The sequence below is a fragment of the Felis catus genome, chromosome D1 (assembly GCF_018350175.1).
Source record: "Felis catus isolate Fca126 chromosome D1, F.catus_Fca126_mat1.0, whole genome shotgun sequence".
Taxonomy (NCBI): Eukaryota; Metazoa; Chordata; class Mammalia; order Carnivora; family Felidae; genus Felis; species Felis catus.
Window position 1 is genome coordinate 65,065,267 of NC_058377.1, and position 17,849 is coordinate 65,083,115.

A 17,849-nucleotide genomic window follows, 5' to 3' on the forward strand; every position below is an offset into this window, starting at 1 on the left:
CATCACCCTGAAAGGGAAGAGGGCTTTAAGAATGGTATTCCCATGGTAGGGGGCTCAGGATTTGGGGTCCTGCTGTGGGGGAGGTCAGGGCTGGGTTCCTGGCTGGGGGTCTCAGTGGAGGGATGTAACACAGGAACCCAGGGAAGGGAGGGCTTCATCATGCCTCTCCGTATCTTGGGAGCCAGGGTATATGCTCTGCCAGGGGAGAGCCCACCCCTGGCTGTGGGATACTTGGAGTTGTCCCCTTCCCTCCACCTTCTACCCAGCAACAGCACATGCTGGATCCCCATGCCCTGCTCCACACCCCTCTCTGGAGGGGTCAAAGGGAGGGCCCCGTTCTGCTCCCAGGCAGAGGGGAGGGACCCTAGGTCTGTGTCAGTCATGTGATCAACGCACAGTAACCTCCCCGGAAACATTCATAAGTTTAATCCACGCCAGTAATAAAATCGCATTACATTTCTCATAAAATAAATGTTCCCATTTATATACAGAAGACAGACTGTACAGGCCCAGCCTGGCCCCAGGAGGGGTCACACACAGACGGGCGGCGGAGGAAGGACCGTCCCTCCCATCGAGGACGGAGGAGTTCTAATCGGCAGGAGAGTGGCTGGCCGGCCAGGCGGGTGGACAGACGGGCAGACAGGCAGACGGACAGACGGGCCTGGAGGCCAGGCGCCGGGCATTACTGAACCTGGGATTCAAAGGTGCCATTGAGCTGTCCCTCCTCATAGTCCATCTGACACAAGATCATGTTGTTCTTCAGGAAGAATTTGTCTCCCACACAAAATCTGGAAAATCCAAGCAGGAGAAAGAGGCCATGGAGGGGTCCCAGTGAATGGCGGAGGCTCCAGACAGGCCCCAGCCCAGCCCAGGAGGTGGACATGTGAGAACTGAGGTCCTGGAGAGTTTGCTCCTTGAATTTTCCAGAAGGGATCCCCAAAAGTCTCATAGCAAACCTGGTCAATCACCCTGGGTCAGCCCAGTCCTTAGCCAGGCCCTGCAGTCTGGGGTGTAGGACAGACAGACAAGTCTGGGCCACAGTCAGGTCTCCATGGAGGGGTGGGGTCGGTGGGAAGGTATAGGAATAGCCTACCCCAGTCCCAGAGAGGGAGAAAGAGACAGAAGGACAAAGAGACAGAAAAAGACCAAGAAAGGAGAGAGGTAGAAGTAGGGAAGGAGGAAGGGGCAATATGGTTGATTTTTCCATCCCTCTGTTCCCTTCCCCAACTTAAGAGGATGACTCAGTGAAGGGTACTCTTGAACAGAATCTATAGGTTTCCTGGAGGAGCATCCTTCCAGGAGGAGGTGGCTCTGTCCACCATCTTCCCTCCCACCTAAAGAAGGCCTTGCTTTGCTGCCCCCACCCCCTGGCCCTCCTCAAGTACTGGAGGATTTAGCCCTTCCCCAAAGATGCCCCCAGGTGGCTAGGCCTTTGGTGAGACCCAGGGTCATAGGCCCAGTCCCAGCAGATTCCAATCCAACCACCAGGTGGCACTGCAACTTCACCGAGGCCTTGGTAACAGAGGGTCTGGCCAAGCCCCCAGCTATCCCCTCAGCGTTCCCTCCGGACCTCATCCTCTGGGAACACTTGTATTAGCTCCTTCCTGACATGAGCTCCAGAGGGTTCTGGCTCCTTAGGTCCCTGGGGCCTCCCACAGGGCTGGGACACTGTGTAGGGGCCAAACACCAGAAAGGAGGCAGACTGGAACCAGAATCACAAGAGTGAGTAGCCATTCCCATAATGGATTTCACCTTCCGGGTCTGGGAACACCTTCTCACTGAAATGTACATGCATGCACATACATATGGCACATACACAAGGGCACAGGGCATGCATTCAGAACCCTTGTACGTGCACATTCAATACGTGTGCATGTGCATACTCCATCATGCACACACCTGCTCACAGAGCACACACGCATACCTACCTTGTACAGGGACATTTACAAATACATACACGTCCATGGCACAGCGTGCACACACAGTAAGCTGACGCAAGACCCATTATATTCGTACAGATCTGTGGCCTACAAATATGCACACACGGTGCTGGAGGACACACACTTGGCTCCAGGGCTCAGGCACACACAAAACACACGCATGCACGTGCATGCTCAGGACAGCACGGACGTACCACCAGATGCACAGCAGGACCCACATTTGCATGTACATGCCCACAGCACTCCTGGTCTGTGCCAGCAGGCATCGGCTGGGGTCTGGTGAGAATGTGGGGTCTGCTACCCGTTCAGGACTCACCTCTGGTTGCAGAGCTGGCAGGCGAAGCAGTCGAGGTGATATACGTTGTCCCGGGCCCGCATCACCATCTCGAAGGCTGGGATCAGCTTGCTGCAGGCGGCGCAGTTTCCTGTGGTGCCAAAAAGCCTGCCAAGGGAAAGGTGCAGAGGGTGTAGGGGGCTGGGGGACAGGGGAGCTGCCTCTGCCCACGGCCCCGCTGGTCCCTACTCTTGTGGGCTTAGCAGGTGGGCCTAGGCAAGGGGGAAGGAGCACAGACAGCAGCATCTAGATTCTGCTAAGAGATCAGGCTTTGGAGAAATCGGCACAGCGATCCAGGGAGGGGAGCATAGGGGCTCCAGGGGTCGGATGACATCGCCCATTCCCTGGGCTGGGCTGGCAAAGCCCCCTCCCCGGCTCCCACCGGGGTTCAGCTAGCACCCAGGGCCACTGGAAGAACACTGGGCTGGGCCCTGAGCGAGGACTCCAGATTCACACAAGCAGGAATTCAGAGGCAGTCTGCCTGCCCTCAGGCAAGTCATGAGTCTCCGAGCCTCACTTATTTCAACTGTAAAACAGGGACACTGAAACACATCCTTTGCAGGCTTGTTGTGAGAACTTCTATAAACTCTCGGTCGTGGATCATTCAGTGAACACCTATAACAGTGTGTGTTTACTATGTGCCATGCACTGTTCTGAGGGCTTTACAAGATAAACTCATTTATTTTTTTTTTAAGAGAGAGAGCGCATGTAAGTGGGCGGAGGGGCAGAGGGAGAGAATCTTAAGTAAGCTTCACACCCAGCGTGCAGCCCTAGGCGGGTCTTGAACCCCAAGAACATGAACTGAGCTGAAATCAAGAGTAGGATGGACGCTTAATCAACTGAACCACTGCGGTGCTCCCCAAGATCAATTCACTTAATCGTGGCAACAACCCTGTGGGGTGGTCTTTTTCTGCTACCAACTCACTGGGTGATCTGCCTAAAGCCCTTTTTCCTTTTCCTGGATCTCAGTTTATCCTTCTTCAAAATGGGGATGCTGGGCTAGGTGATCCTGTTCCAAGTCTAAAATAGGACTGATTCCCAAAGAGAGTTCCCAGGACACCTGGAATGATGCCTCTTTCACGCAAGCGCCCCTCCTCTTAGCTGCTGGTTGCAGAGTGCAAGGGGTGGGGTGCACACTTTCTCCCCAGTGCAGGCCAATCTTTGGCCGGGTGTTCCAATTGCCTGAGCCAGCCAGGCTCTTCCTTGCTCCTTTTCTGTACACTGGCTGAGCAAGCCCTGAGTGAGGCAAGGGGGCTGAGAGGCAGGCAGGAGACCCTCTAATCCCTGATTTGTCCAGCTCAAGCTCAGGCGCCTGCGGATGAGCTTGGCTCCATTATTCATCAGCCTGAGCTGCCTGGTGGCTCAGATTAAGGCAGACAAAGGCTGGGCCACAACATCTGCCTGCCAAGGCGGGGGCTTCACTGCCCCCAGTCCAATGAGCAGTGGCTGCAGAGGTGGCAGGCTCTGGACAGCCATTATCTGGGGCTGAGCAGCCCCAGGAAGTCTGCCCCCATCCCAGCCCACTGACCTACCTGGCCCCAAAGTCATTCCTTGGCCTCTGTCAGAGCCCAGAAAAAAACACTTTCAGGCTCCAGTAGCTGGCAGAGCACAGAATGCTTCTGGGTGCTTTGGCTCTGTTGACAAACCCATCCTTCACTGCAGTCCCCTCTCTCTAGGTCCTCTGTACTCATCAGTTGGTGTGACACCTCTCCTCAACCTGGGAGGTTCAGCCCCCCAAGGATGCCTGAAACCTTCAGACTTGGAGGCCCCTTCCAGATCATCAAAGGGGAAGTCCCCAGAAAGAACTTTTCTTAACTCCTCCTTCTGGCCTCAGCGCTTTCCTCTAGCCCAGTGAGGAGCACTGGGTCACTGATCTTGGATTACTGCTATACCTTAAAAACTAATGAAGGCAGGGGCCCCTGGGTGGATCAGTCGGTTGAGCATCCAACTTTGGCTCAGGTCATGATCTTGCAGCTTGTGAGTTGGAGCCCTGCGTCAGGCTCTGTGCTGACAGCTCAGAGCCTGGAGCCTGCTTTGGATTCTGTGTCTCTCTCACTCTCTACCCCTCTCCCGCTCATGCTCTTTTTCTGTCTCAAAACTAAATAAACATTTTAAAAAATTAAAAAAAAAAACTTCTGAAGGCAGAAGAAAGAGAAGGTGCAGGCAGGTAAACCTTAGGCTCTTCCCCAAAGTAGGAGAGACTCTGTTGATAACCCTGCCCCCCCCCCATACGGCCCAGACATGAACAGAGGGAGCCCCACAAAGCTCTTGCCCTGACCTATTAATTAATGCAATGGGCCTTCCTTCCTCACAAGGCCCAGCCACTACCCAGCAGCCTGTGTAGGAGCCAAATGTAGATGCTGGGTCTCAGCCAAGGCCCCCACTTTGTGGCCTCGTTCCAACCTTGCTGATGTCATAAATGGCCTAAGGGAGGGTTAATTGGGGGAGACAGCCCCAGGGAATAGGATCCAGGTTGTGGGGGAGGGTGGGTTAGAACTCCAAGGAATGTGAGCTGAAGCTTTAGTCTTCATACTATTCTAGGAGGGGCAAACCAAGGCTTGGAGAAAGTTAAAAGCCAGAAGGTTCATAGTTCAAACCCAGGACCCAGGGGACTTAGAGCTTCCCTACTTGCTCCAGGAAGCCCTCTGAGGTGTCCCTTCCCAGATTCCAGGGACAGGGTGGGTCAGAAGCACCTGGCAAAGACAGGGGCCAAACCAGACTGGTGCCCTAGGGAAACTTATCTCCAGTGCCCAATGGTTGCAAAGGCTTGCCCACGACCTGTGCTGGGCATGGAGGCCAGAGAGTTAATGTGTGGCTCTGTCTTCAGGGCTCCGTGAGCATCCAGCGGAGCAGGGCTGGGCCAGGACTGTCTGGGACGGGTGCACACAGACAGGGCCTAGGTCAGAAGGTGGGGGCAGAGCCCTGCTGGGTCCTGGGGGATGGGAGCTTTCTGAGCACAGCAGCCAGGGCTGGCAGGAGGCCCACCTCAGATAGTCGCGTCGGCACAGGATGAGGTTGGCCTTGGTGTAGAGGGTGGAGCCCACCTCGCCCAGGCGGCAGTCACAGCAGGCACACTTGAGACAGTCCTCGTGCCAGTACTTGTCCAGTGCCTTCAGCAGGTAGCGGTCCTTGATCTTGCGGTTGCAGCCCGCACAGCCCTTCTGCTTCCCTTTGGGCTGGACGGAGAGCATCGGCACGCCTGTGGATGGACAGATGACAGACAGATGGACATAGGAAGGACCCTGTGGCTCCAGGCCCCGGGAGCCATCCCTCTGGGAATAGGGGCCCACTGCTTCTCCTGGGGGTTCCCAGGCATCCTCACTTTCTCCCCAGCAGCCTCCTCCCCTGGCGCCGGGTCCTGTCCTTCCAGCTGTACAGCACAGTCTGTTCCCTGCCCTGAGAAGATCCCTCCAGAAGCTGCAGCGGCAGCTGGGAGCCCCGCATCTGCTGTGCTGCAGGGCACACACATAGCCCCAAGGCCCAGCCCCCCTGAGCTGTGTCTCCCATCCATCCTGCCACTGCCTCCTGTGTGGTCTGCTCCATAGGAGGCCTGAAACCCTCCTCACGCAGCCACCATCTGACTGGCTCTTTCAGTGGCCCGAAGAACTGAATCTCATAATGGGCTTGGGTCCGCTAGAACAGATCTCTCACAGATCTTTTTGCGACCTCAAGACTTCCTCACATTGTTTGTGCCTTTGACCATTTTAACCTAAAATGTCAGGCGACAGCCTCTTGGTTTATTCATGTAGACCTGTGGCAGTATCAGGAACAAAGTGGGGTGCCCCATGACACTCCCAGTGGGGTGCAGGAGCTCTGGGTCATCCGGCAGATGCCTGCAGCTGGGCCTGGCCTAGTTGGGGCTCTCCTTACGAAAACTTCTGGCTAGATTCAAACTTTTTACCTGCCCTGGCTTGAGGGAGGGGAGGTTCAGAGTCTCTCAATCCTTCCTCCTCCCACCAGGATAAGAATCTCTGAGCCAAGGTAGGGAGGGTGACAGGCCAGGGGGAGGCGGGGGGCGGGGGGGGTGGTGGTTGGAGGGAAGTTCCCAGGGCCCATGGGTGCTTCTCAACATACAAGAAAAAACACAAGGGCAGGAATTTCAGCACGGAGCTTCCTGCAAGGAGAGGCAGACCTCCCAGTAGGCAAGTGTATGCACTCATGCACATCACACGTACATAGGCATAGCATGCAGGCATGTGCACAGAGGCACAGCCTCCTACCCTCTGGCCTTGGGGCCACAAGGAGAGACCACAGGGAGAAAAAGTGGAGGAGGAGGTGGGGACCGATGTTGTCCTGAGTCTGGACATGTGTGTAGAGCCCTGAGGCTTGAATGTGGTGAAGATTATGCTCGGAGGGACGTGCAGGGAGTCTCAGAGCCAGGCCCAGGCTGGGGGCAGGTGGGAATGCCTGTAAGAGTTGCCTGAGAGCCCCTCATGAAGGCAGTGGGGGTGGGGGTGCCTTCCCTGACATGAGCTCAGGTGGAGGAGTCCACTCTGGAGGGGAACAGCCCACCCCTTCCTGCCTCCTTGGCTCCCCACCAAGCCTCTGGAGTCTACCCCTCTCCTGGCCCCATCCTCTCCAAGCGACCCCAGCACTCTCCAGGGCTCTGGGCTCAGCTCCCACCTCCTGGCATCCCTCCTACCCCACCCCCGGCCCACTGCCCCCTTTCTCTTCCCCCTTCCTGGCACGTGACCCTTCCTCCGACTTCAGAGGAGGACCAGCCTCCAAAGGGCCCCAGTCTCAAAACCCACAGATGTCAGGTCAGAAGGGCCCTCAGAATTCTTCCAGGCAAATGTTCTGAGAAATGATGGAGAAACCAAGGCACAGAAGGTCTGAAGGTAAAATCTAGTGTAAGCCACTAATCAATCTGGCCCTGGGGGGTCCTCCCTGCCTCCTGTGTCTCTCTTGGGGAGGGGACCCGCCAGAAGCAGCAGGACAGGTGAGGGCAGGGGAGAGGCAGCTCAGGCTGCCTTCCTCCTTCCTGCAGTCCCCGCAGGGCCTGGCTGTTAGCTGGGAAGCTTGCTGACTAATTTCCTTAATGCAGCTCTAAAGGTTAATTGGTCTGAGAGAGTGATGAGGCCCAGGATGACTACGTCCTCAGGCCTGCCTGTGTCTCCTCTGGCCGGGTCCAGCCTGGTCACAGAGCTCTGAGGAGGCCGTGGAAGCCAGCTGGGGAGCAGGCATCCCCGAGAGCTAAGGGGGCTCTGAAGTGTTTTTTCCAAGGTCTGGCCTACAGGGAGGAATCAGGTGTGGGCAAATGGGGGAGGGGTCAGGAGAGCTGGAGGTGAGGAGGTGTGTGGGTCCCAGGGTGGGGCTATTGTCCCCGGACTCTGTGGAAGAAGCAGCCAGCCAGCACAGCTGTACCTGTACACGCACACCAACTTGGAAATCTCAGGCCAGGCCCCTAGGATAGCTCCACTAAGGCTGGCGTGCCCCTTGCTCACCTGGACTGGCAGCAGGCCCGAGCCCCCCAGGGCTCTACGCTTGTGCTCTCAGTAGCAGGGGGTGTGTGAGTAACTGGAAAAGCCACACTCAGGGGATCCACCTGATCCACTAGGTTATACCCCCAAATAAGGAAGGACTCCAGCACTAAAAGTGTCTGTCCTGCTCTATCCTCCCTCTGGCATGGCTTCTGGACAGGCTGGCCTTCCAAGCTCAGGCCCCAGCACGCCTAGCAGGCCCCAGAGCCTGCAGGGCTGTGAGCTGCAGCGCGAGCTGGCAGTTCCATCACCGGTGGGACCCTGAACCTACAGGACCCAGGGAGGCCATGAGGCGTGAAGTCACAAGCTGCCCCCAGGTCCCTTGTCCCCTGCCTGTGGTTGGGCTGGGCCTGGCACTCAGCAGTGCTCTGCGAGGCCTGGGAACCCTGCTCTAGGGTACTGAAGAACTCTGCTTCCTGGGCCCTGAGAACTCTTAAGAAGTCATACAGATTTGGGGTGCCTGGATGGGTCAGTTGGTTAATCATCTGCCTTCAGCTCAGGTCATGATCTCATGGTTAGCGAGTCTGAGCTCTGTGTTGGGCTCTCTGCTGTCCGCACAGGGACTGCTTCAGATCCTCTGTCCCCCACTTTCTCTGCCTCTCCTCTTGCCCACACGCGCGCGCGCGCGCACGCGCACACACACACACACACACTCTCTCTCTCTCTCTCTCTCCCTCTCTCAAAAATAAAAATAAATAAAAACTTTAAAAAAATTAAAACAAAAAAAGAAACCATACGGCTTCTGCCAGTTTCTGACACCCACTGAGACACAGAACTGCAGGGCCAGCCTGCCTAAGGAGGTCCCAGGGCACAGGGACCTTGAGCCTTCTCTGCCTAGGAAGGCTGAATTCCTGGGAGAAGTCTGACTCACCCCTTCCTTCTTTAGGGAGCATCCATACTGTTTGCTCTGAGTTAGTTCAGGAGACTTGAAAACACTCCTGGAAAGGCAAGGAGGTTTAAAGGGGGCATCTCTGGTCTCCTGCTCCCTAAATGAAGTGAAATGCTCCCCAGAGGGTCAGGGCTCTCCCTCCCTGCCCTGCCTCCCCAGCCCCCACCCAGCCTGCCAGTCAGCCCCGCAGACACCTCTTCCCTCCCTCCCCTGCCTGGCTCTGGGAGCTGAGCCTCGGGCCATGCACTTTCCATTAAGGAGATAGCATCCCTTTGCTGAAGTCCATTTGGGATCCATTTTAGTGTTATCTAAAAATCAAATCTACATGGTAATCCTTTTAATGTACTCCTGACTTTAGGAAAAAAACAGCTTTGCGCTCCTTCAGGAAAGGTTTTAAAGCATTACCCAGTAATTACTACTCACCCATGAAAACACTGATATTTTACAATGGATGATGTTGAGCCTGCCCGCACGTGCGGGCACAAGCTCAGACATACACGGGGACCCAGCCAAAGAAACCAGTTCACATAGCCTATTTGCTCCTCCTCAATCTCAGGGTGTTGGGGGATGACATCTGAGGGGAGATCGGCCAAACCCCTACCCCGCCTCTACACCAGGCAGGCTGATAGTGGAAGGAGGCAGCCTCCCAGTCTGACTCATCCGGCTGCCAGACACTTACCCTTAGCTCTTTAATCTGAGGACAAGCCAGACAGTCCCAGTGACCAGGAGGGACTGCCAGAGGTCATTTGGCTCTTTCCACACCCACCCGCCAGCCAGGAGAGAAGCCCTCCTCTTCACAGGGACCCCCCCAAGTGGTCTGCCAGGTCAGACCCAAGTCCTCGGCAATCCCCGCCCACCCACCCCAGGCCACGCTGCCCCTCACCTTCAGCACGCGGACCTCTCCAAACTGCCAAGCCCGCTGCTCCCAGTCCCACTGATGCCTCCAGCGTGGACAGCAGGCTGAGCTCCTCCAAAGCCAGTCCTCTGTCCTGGAATGCCCACCCCATCCAGCCCTGGGTCACTCTGAGCTATGCCTTGGGCCCCTGCAGCCACCACTGGCAGCTCCACCTGGCATGTGAGGCTCCCCCCCCCCCCCACATCCAGCACATCCTGCTTGGCCCTCTGGATCTGCTCCCTGCGGAATCCTGGAATAGCATCCCTCTCCATCCTGCAAATGGACCTTGTTTGCTTCTGTCCCAGGACCTTCCCTCCATCGCTGCTCCCAGAAGAAAGGCCTGGTCCTGCCCATCCCACCCTTGACCAAAACTCAGAGTCAGCACTGGGGCTGAGGCTCAGGGCACTGAGCTTGAACTCTGAGAGCCTACTTTCCAGCCTGAGAACTGTTCCAAGTAGCTGGAGGTTCTGGAGCAAATCCCTCATCTTTCTGACTTGCTGTTGTGAAATGGGAGCCATAAAGGTCTCTTTCCACACAGATGACGGTGAGGACAGAACAGGTCGTACATATGAAGCCACAGGAGAGTCTGGCATCCAGTGGGGGACACACCGGAACTGGATAGTATCATTAATATGCATCTCAGGATGCCCTCCCCCTGTTCTGACACTTGTTTCCTTTCTCCTTTAACTTTTTATCTTGATGTAATTTCAAACCTTCAGAGAAGTTGCAAAATAGAAAGAATTCCTGTATACCTTTTGTGTTGATTCCCTAAATATGGGCATTTTATCATGTTTGTTTTATCCTTCCCTACAGACCTCCCTATAATATCTATAATATTCTTTCCGACTCATTTGAGAGTTGGCTTCGGACATGAAGCCTTATAATCCTCAATACTTTGACGTGTGTTTCCTAAAAGCAAGGACATTCTCATACAATACGATTAACAAAACCAGGAAATGATCATTGATGTATCGCTTCTATTACCAACAGACCTCACTCAGATTTTACCCGTTTCCCCAATAATATATTTTACGGCAAAATAAATTCTGGAGCATGCATTGTATTTACTTGTCCAGTTTAGTCCACTTAAATCTGAAAGACTTCCTAAGCTTTTCTTTGTGTTTCAAGATACTAGCATTTTTGAAGAACACAGGCCAGTTATTTTATAGAGCATCCTTCAATTTGGGTTTGTCTGATGCCTTTGTGTGACTTTAATTCCTCTGTGCCTCAGTTTTCTTTCTTGTAAAATGAACATGAAAATAGTACCTATTCCACAGAGTTTCCAGGAGGAATAAGGGAGTTGGAGCCTGGGTGGCTCGGTCAGTTAAGGAATAAGGGAGAAAATCTATGTGAAGCTGAGGACTAACTGGACCCGGCAGTCAAAAGTTAGCTCTGATCAGTGTCACCCCATTTGGCACAAGGGAAGGGGTGACCTTACTCACAGCTCCATCTCAGGTCCCTCAGATAGCGAAGATCACGCACTTTGAGGCAAATAAACGAATTTGAATGTGCCACCACGGTTAAGATCACACAGGCGCTGGCTAGAGTCCAGCGATACCCAAAGGACAGTCCAGTGGTCACTGCAGAGGTGTGCAGAAGGAAGCAGCCCCGTCTGTCCAACAGGCGACTTCGGTGACCCGTCAAGTTGGAGGGGACTGCTGTGGCAGCTCAGGGCGGGCTCCTCTGGGGCCATGGGTGTGGCCTCAGCATTGCTCATAACCTCTGCACATGTCTCAGTAGTGCTTCTGAATCTGTGTCCACACAGCACAACACAGCGACCCAGTGCAGTTCCGGGGCTTCTCTTCCTCACCATGGGCCCCCCTCCTCCTCCTCTGGGAAGGAAGCTGGGCTTTCCCGGGGCCAAGGGCAACTTGCAGGGAGGTAACGCCTGATGCTGCTGGCAGTGCTCGGCTTCTAAGCGCTTGGCTCACAACCGCCTTATGAGATGGATACCATTATTATTCCCACTTTAACAGCAGGAAAACCGAGGCCCGAGAAAGGTTCCAGCTTGCCCCTGTTAGGATGGGACACACCTGGGATTTGAATCCTGGCAGTCTGTCTTCTGGGCCCAAGTACTGGATTCATCTGCCCTGCTGCCAGGCCATGCACTGCTAAGCTCTGGGGAGCTGGCAGACCGAGGAGGGAGGCGTTACAGAGAGGGTGCACAGATGCAGGACACGGCTACCAACGTGCACAACGGCACACGAGTACTTGTGCCTGACACATAATCACATATGTGTACACCGGGGCTGCGAGAGGCGGAACTGGGTCTACTGACTCTCTCCACAAGTTTTATTCCAGAAGCCGGCAGTGTTAGCATACAGCAGCTACTCAGGAAGTTTTATGAAAACACACATCACACATCTGAGCACACGCATGGTGGGTGTGCACATGTAAATATACACATCCATGCACAAGCAGTCACGTGCGCATTTACTGCCTTTTAAAAAACATTTCCAAAAAATGGGTCATAGCTCAAAATCAAGCTCTGACATGAGCAAAACCCATGAGTAAGGGGCCTGGTGCTCTGTTCTCAACTCCATCTTCCCAAGGACATGGAAGAGTGAGAGCCCCCTGGGTTTCGCCCACAGGGACCCACGGGAGTGGTGGTGAACATCCAGAAAGTCAGTCCCACACTTCTTACACCCACTCCAGCTGCTGGGGGGAGGGGTCTGCAGTCTCTGGGGATCTGGGTCCCTGCCACCTGCAAGGTGCTTGTGCCCACGTGGGCCCGCACCTGGGCCTGGAACTGCAGAGTTGGGTCCCACACAGGGCCAGCCAGCGGCCCCTCCGTGGCACCAACCCTGTTTAATGAGGAAATTTGAAAGTGTAATCTAATTCTGCAGAATCTCTTTAAATCTCGTTTTCTCAGAAGTAACTTCATTTCGCACGGACACATCCAGCCTTGTGAGAAGGCCTCCATTTCACACCAGTTTTATCTCCACAATTTCTCGTCTCACTGCACTTCTATCCCAGGGCCTTGCCATGCGGCAGGCGAGGCCTGAACTAATAGCATTTCCTACTCATTTGGAATCAAAAGCCAACGAGAACAACTGTTGAAACGCGTGGCTACAGCACCTAGAGAACGTTCATTACCACCCCTCTGCGCACCCCTTCGCAGGTGGCGCACTCACCGTGCGAGATGAGAGAGAGAAGCCGGGCTCCCGTGGCCTCCACCTCCCCACTGGGCCAGGGGAGGGAGGCTGGCGGTGGTGGCCAGCTCACCGGAGGACCGGCCCCTTTCACTCTGGCACTGCCCCTCAAGGGGGTCTGGGAGAAGAGTGGCTGTGTAGACACGAAGACTGTGGGCCCTGCAGACAGACGGCCTCACCTTGAATTCTGACTCCAACACCTCCCAGCTCTGCCTCAATTTACCTACCTGCTAAATGAGGACTGCCCAGTTTAAAGAATTATTCCGAGGATTAAATGAGATAATGGACATGAAGTATTTATAAAAGGATTTGATGCAGTAGCTTAAGAAAATCAGCTATGAAAAATTATCTACGTCTTATGATCCAACAATTCTCTTCCTAGGTATACACCCAACAGAAATGGCAGCTTATGTCCACCAGAGGGGACGTACAAGGATTTCCAGAGCAGTTTTCTTCGTAATAGCCCACAGATGAAAACAACACAAATGGCCATGGACAGTAAAACGGATGATCCACTATTGTGCAGTCACGCGATGGAATAATACACAGCCACGAAAAAGACTGATACACATAACACTGATACACATAACAACTGATCACTGATCACATACACTGATACACATAACAACATGGGTGAATCAGACAGCAGAATGTTGAATGAAAGAAGCCAGAGGCAAAGGTACACACTGTATAATTCTATTTGTACGTAACACCCAAACAGGCAGAACTGATCTGTGGTGAGAAATGTCCGAATGATGGTGTGTATTACCGTGAGGCAGAAGGCGTGAGGGAGCATGGTGAGAAGCTGCAAGTGTCCTAGGTCTTGATCTGGGTGGTGTTTAGAGGGGCACACATAGATGTAAAAACTCATTGCACTGAACATTTGAGACTTCTGCATTTTACTGCATAGATGTTATACCTCCATTAAAAAAAAAAAAGAACGAAAATGGAGACCTCTCAGTCAGGACTTTGGACACCTCTTCATAAACTGCCCCCTCCCATTTCCTCAGCACTCACTCCACCTGTTATCTCAGTGAATCCTCATATTAACTCTGAGGTACTAAATGATTACACCCACTCAACGGATGAGGAAGCAGAGGCTTAGGAAGGTTCAAGTTCTTACCCAAGGTCACATAGCTAGAAGGCTGCAGGGCAGGGACTGAAGTCCCCACCTGCCTGACTCCAGAGTTCAGATTCTCATCCAGCCCGCGCCCCATGGCTTCTCTGCACAGCCTGGTTGAGGAAAGCTCACTGGGGTAGCATCTGGGTTCTCCCCTGCAGCCTAGATGCCAGAATGATGCCAGGAGGCATGCTTACAGCAGGGCCTAGGTTAAGAAGACCAGGAGAAATGATGGCCCAGGCAGGGCACAGTCTCCACGCTCTTGTGTGTCATAGACCATTTCTGCTCACCTGGTGGCCCTGCAGAAGCTATAGCTGCTGTGGAACCTTGAAAGAGCTTCTAGGCAGGGCCAGAAAGGGGACATGGACCAGAAACTAAGGATGAAAAAGGGAGCAGGAGAACCGTGTAGAGGCAGACCCAAGATGTTTGCGTTGTAGTCTTGAGAGAGACGTAGAAGCCTTGAGATGGCACATGACCTCAGGGGGTTGAGCCAAGCTGTGAGGGGCAGGCTGGGGGCTCTAGCCCAGTGCCTAATTGCTGGGCTGAGCCTCAATCACAGCCAGGGGCTTGTGTGTGAATGAGGGAAGGGGGGGGGAGGGAGGGAGTCCCAGAAGAGGGGCCAGACTCAGGATAAGAAATTAAAAGGAGGTCCAGGCACCTGGGTGGCTCAGTCGGTTACGCATCCGACTCTTGGTTTCAGCTCAGGTCATGATCTCACAGTTCATGAGTTTGAGCCCCACATCCAACTCCGTGCTTCCAGCAGAGCCTGCTTGGGATTCTCTCTCTCCTTTCTCTCTGCCCCTCTCCTTGCTCACATGCTCTCTCTCAAAATAAATATACATTAAAAAAAAAGAGTTCATAATAAAAAAAGAGAAGAGAAGGAAAGGAAAGAAAAGAAAAGAGAATGGAGGTCCAGCATTTCTTGCCTTCTCTAAAGTGTTAAGTCCCTCCAGGTTTCCACAGTCCACCACCACAAGAAGGCAGAAGGAAAGCACTGCCCAGTGCTGTCCCCATATACCTGCAGCCACTACAGTCACGTTCAACTGCATGATAATAATATCCTTTATTCAATGCCTACTATGTGCCAAGTGCTTTACATGCATTAACTGTCCTCCTCATGATGATCCCTGAGGTCAGAGAAATCACACAACCTGCCTAAGGGTAAGCTTCAGACCCAGGCTGCTGGCCTCATCTCTTCCTGTTCTACGTCCTGGCCAGAGGCAGTATGGAATCAGCTTTTTCCTAAGCAATGGGGAAAGCAAACTTCTGCTCGGGCCCAATCTGATGCCTGCCAAAAGAAGAAAGCTCTAAAGATCCCTTGCAGGGGAAGGACAAGCCTCTGGTCCCCAGTGCCCCCCAGAGGAGCCATTTCCTGTGAAGGTGTAGGAAGCAGCAGGCATCTTTGCAGCGTGTTTTTGGTGGATCAAACCTCCTTAGAATGGTGTGTCCTAAAGCCTGAACCCGCAAATGACGTTCGAGTGTTTGGAGATGAAGGGGCTGAGGAGTTTCCACACACATCTCATGGGCCCTCATGGTTGAGAGAAGCCAGACCCAGCACAGCCTGGTGTCTGGCAACGGCTTTAGGGGACCCAGCGTAGACCTTGCAGGGGCCTGGATGATGCACTGAGAGACACTGGAGCAGGTGCAAATGGAATCTGCTCTCCAGAGACACATAATTTTCTGCTGTTCTTCAGTGAAGGGGACTTAGAAACATCAGAAGCTGCGTGTGCTCTTTGGAGTCTGTCATGGGCAATGATGCTTCAGTTAATTGCATAGCTATCTGCAGAACGAGTGTAGGCATTCTCTTCCAGTTCTCGGTTTCCATGAAGTTTCACACATATCTCAAAAGCAATAGGTCGAAAACAGGACTCTGGACCTCCTCCCCAAAACCTGGTCCCTGTACCCTTGTCCCAGGCTTCCCCTCACCACACTGACACCATTATCCACCCAGATGCTCAGGCCAGAGACTGGGAGCCGCCCTCAGACCCTCCATCATCCTCACTCTCTCCCACCGCTGATTCCCGCTTCCCATCCTGCCTCTTCTTCCCATTTCCAGAGCCACCACCATCTTTCACACACCATCAGCAGAGCTCCTGACCAGCCTCTCATGTCTACTATCTACATTCCACTCTTCACACAACAGCTATAGAAATCTTTCAAAACAAAGTAGGTCAGGTCACTGCTCAGCTTGAAACCCTTCCATAACTTCCAGCGGGTTGAGAATAACATCCACCCTCTTCAACGAGCCTATGATATCCTCATGTGGTCTGGCTCCTGCCTCCCCCTCCAATACTGTGCACCAGCCACATTCCTTCCAGATCTCCCTCCTGCCTCAGGGCCTTTGCACATGCTGTGTCTCCTTCCCAGAACACCCTTCTCTGCCTCTTCCTGTGGCTGGCTCCTTCCCATCCTTAGGCTTCAGCTCAAATGTCACCTCGTCGGAGAGGCTTTCCTTGACTACCTTATTTCCTAATTTACATGACTCCCTTGTCATTTCCTTCTGAGTTTTTAATCACAACTTGTTAATTGTTTTACTTTTTTGTGATTGTACTAAAGACAAATGATTGGCCTCGCTCATAAGAACGAAAGCCCCATGAAGGCCTATTTTTTTAGTCCTGCCTTGTTCACCATTGTGTCTCCAGCACTGAGCCTCATAGCACTTTTTAACCATCAGTTCAGTTAATGAATAAAAAGACTAAGCAGAATCTATCCAGATATTACTGGTAAGAGTCTTCAGGCCAGAGGGGGCTAAATGCAGACAGGCAGGCTACCCAGAGATGGGAGCCTTCCCATCAGGCTTGTTGGTGCCCCATGCCACACACTGCTAGGCACCTATACTTATGTGGCCTAAGACAGCAGATCTGTGGCAGTGCCTAGGTCCTGCCATCCTCAATCTGGAATTTTGAGAGGCCTACCCAGGGCTCCAACTGCAAAATGACAGCTCTTTTGCAAATATAAACCCTCTACCCTTTAGATTAAGGGGTATCAATCCTCTTCTCCAACCCCTCAGACCTGTGAGGAATGAAGTCCCCCTTTGAATGTCCCCTTGCACACAAATGCTCCATCCCAACCCTCAGAGAGTGGAGGTAGAGCCCCAAAGTTCAGTCATCTGTGAAATCTCATCAGCTCAATCTTTCCCTTTGTGCCTGTGGCCTGGGCACCCTTCCCTGCCTGGCACAGACCTAGCCTCCCCTACTCCCCACCTGAGGGTCCTCTTGGCTATGATATGACCACTCCTACCTCCCAGCCAAGTCTCAGCCTCTTGAGGACAGTGGGAGGAAAAAGCCCCCAAAGGTTACTACAGAAGAAACCTAGGCCCAAGCCTTTCTCTAACTGTAGCCTCTGCCAAGCCCCCTCCCATCCAGGGCTGCTGGAGCAAGCCCCCAGGTCCTTTGACAGAATGCTGCTTGGAGCTGTACAGCTATGGGAAATCAGCAGGGAAGCGTCTGGAAGCTGTGTTCCCCAGACAGCAACTCAGCTGCTCCCTGGGCACCCGCAAAGCCCACGTCACCCATCTAATGAAACAGGGCTCCCAAGGGGCCTGCAATCTCTGCAGAGGAGGAGGAGAGCACGGACTCTCAGACGAGTCTCAATTTCACAGCATCAGGGACGTGAGCACCAACGCGCTGAACCAGAAAACGAGAGTCTGGCAGGAGCTGCAGACACACCGTGAGCGCCAGGGGATCAGAGATTAGGGCCCTTCAAAATCAATTTTGAATTCAAACTTTTAAATGTGTTCTCCAGACATAAGGAGGGGACCCTCCAGGCAAGCTCAGCCTAGCCAGATGCTGGGTTCTGCTTCCTTCTCGAAGCATCCAGGACCTATCTGCTAGCCACTGGGCTGGATGAGGGAAAGGAGGACAAGGGGACTAGGAGGGAGACTCCAGTGCCCCGCACCCAGGAGCCACAGGGACAGGAGCCCCTTCGGCTCTTGCTGACGCAGCATGACCTCTGGGGTGCCTGTCTGGGGTCCTTCCTGAAGCTCCCTGGTGAGGCCTTGAGGGCTGCTCCACCCTCCTCTATAGACTTGGATGAGAGA

General features: G+C 53.7%; 1 protein-coding gene across 3 annotated transcripts in view; it reads right to left on the reverse strand.

The window, feature by feature from the left end:
- Positions 1-411: 411 nt before the first annotated feature.
- Positions 412-17,849, reverse strand: part of LMO1 (LIM domain only 1) — a 41,290-nt gene continuing 23,852 nt past the window's right edge. For 2 of the 3 annotated variants that reach the window (XM_023239533.2, XM_023239534.2), the window contains 3 exons: positions 5,260-5,473; positions 2,257-2,382; positions 412-788 (listed from right to left, as the gene is read on the reverse strand). In XM_023239533.2, coding sequence (XP_023095301.1) covers positions 683-788; positions 2,257-2,382; positions 5,260-5,473 — 446 coding nt within the window. In that variant the 3' untranslated portion in view covers positions 412-682. Of the gene's footprint in view, positions 789-2,256; positions 2,383-5,259; positions 5,474-8,625; positions 8,693-17,849 lie in introns of all 3 variants that reach the window. The other variant, XM_045038917.1, reaches the window with a different exon arrangement.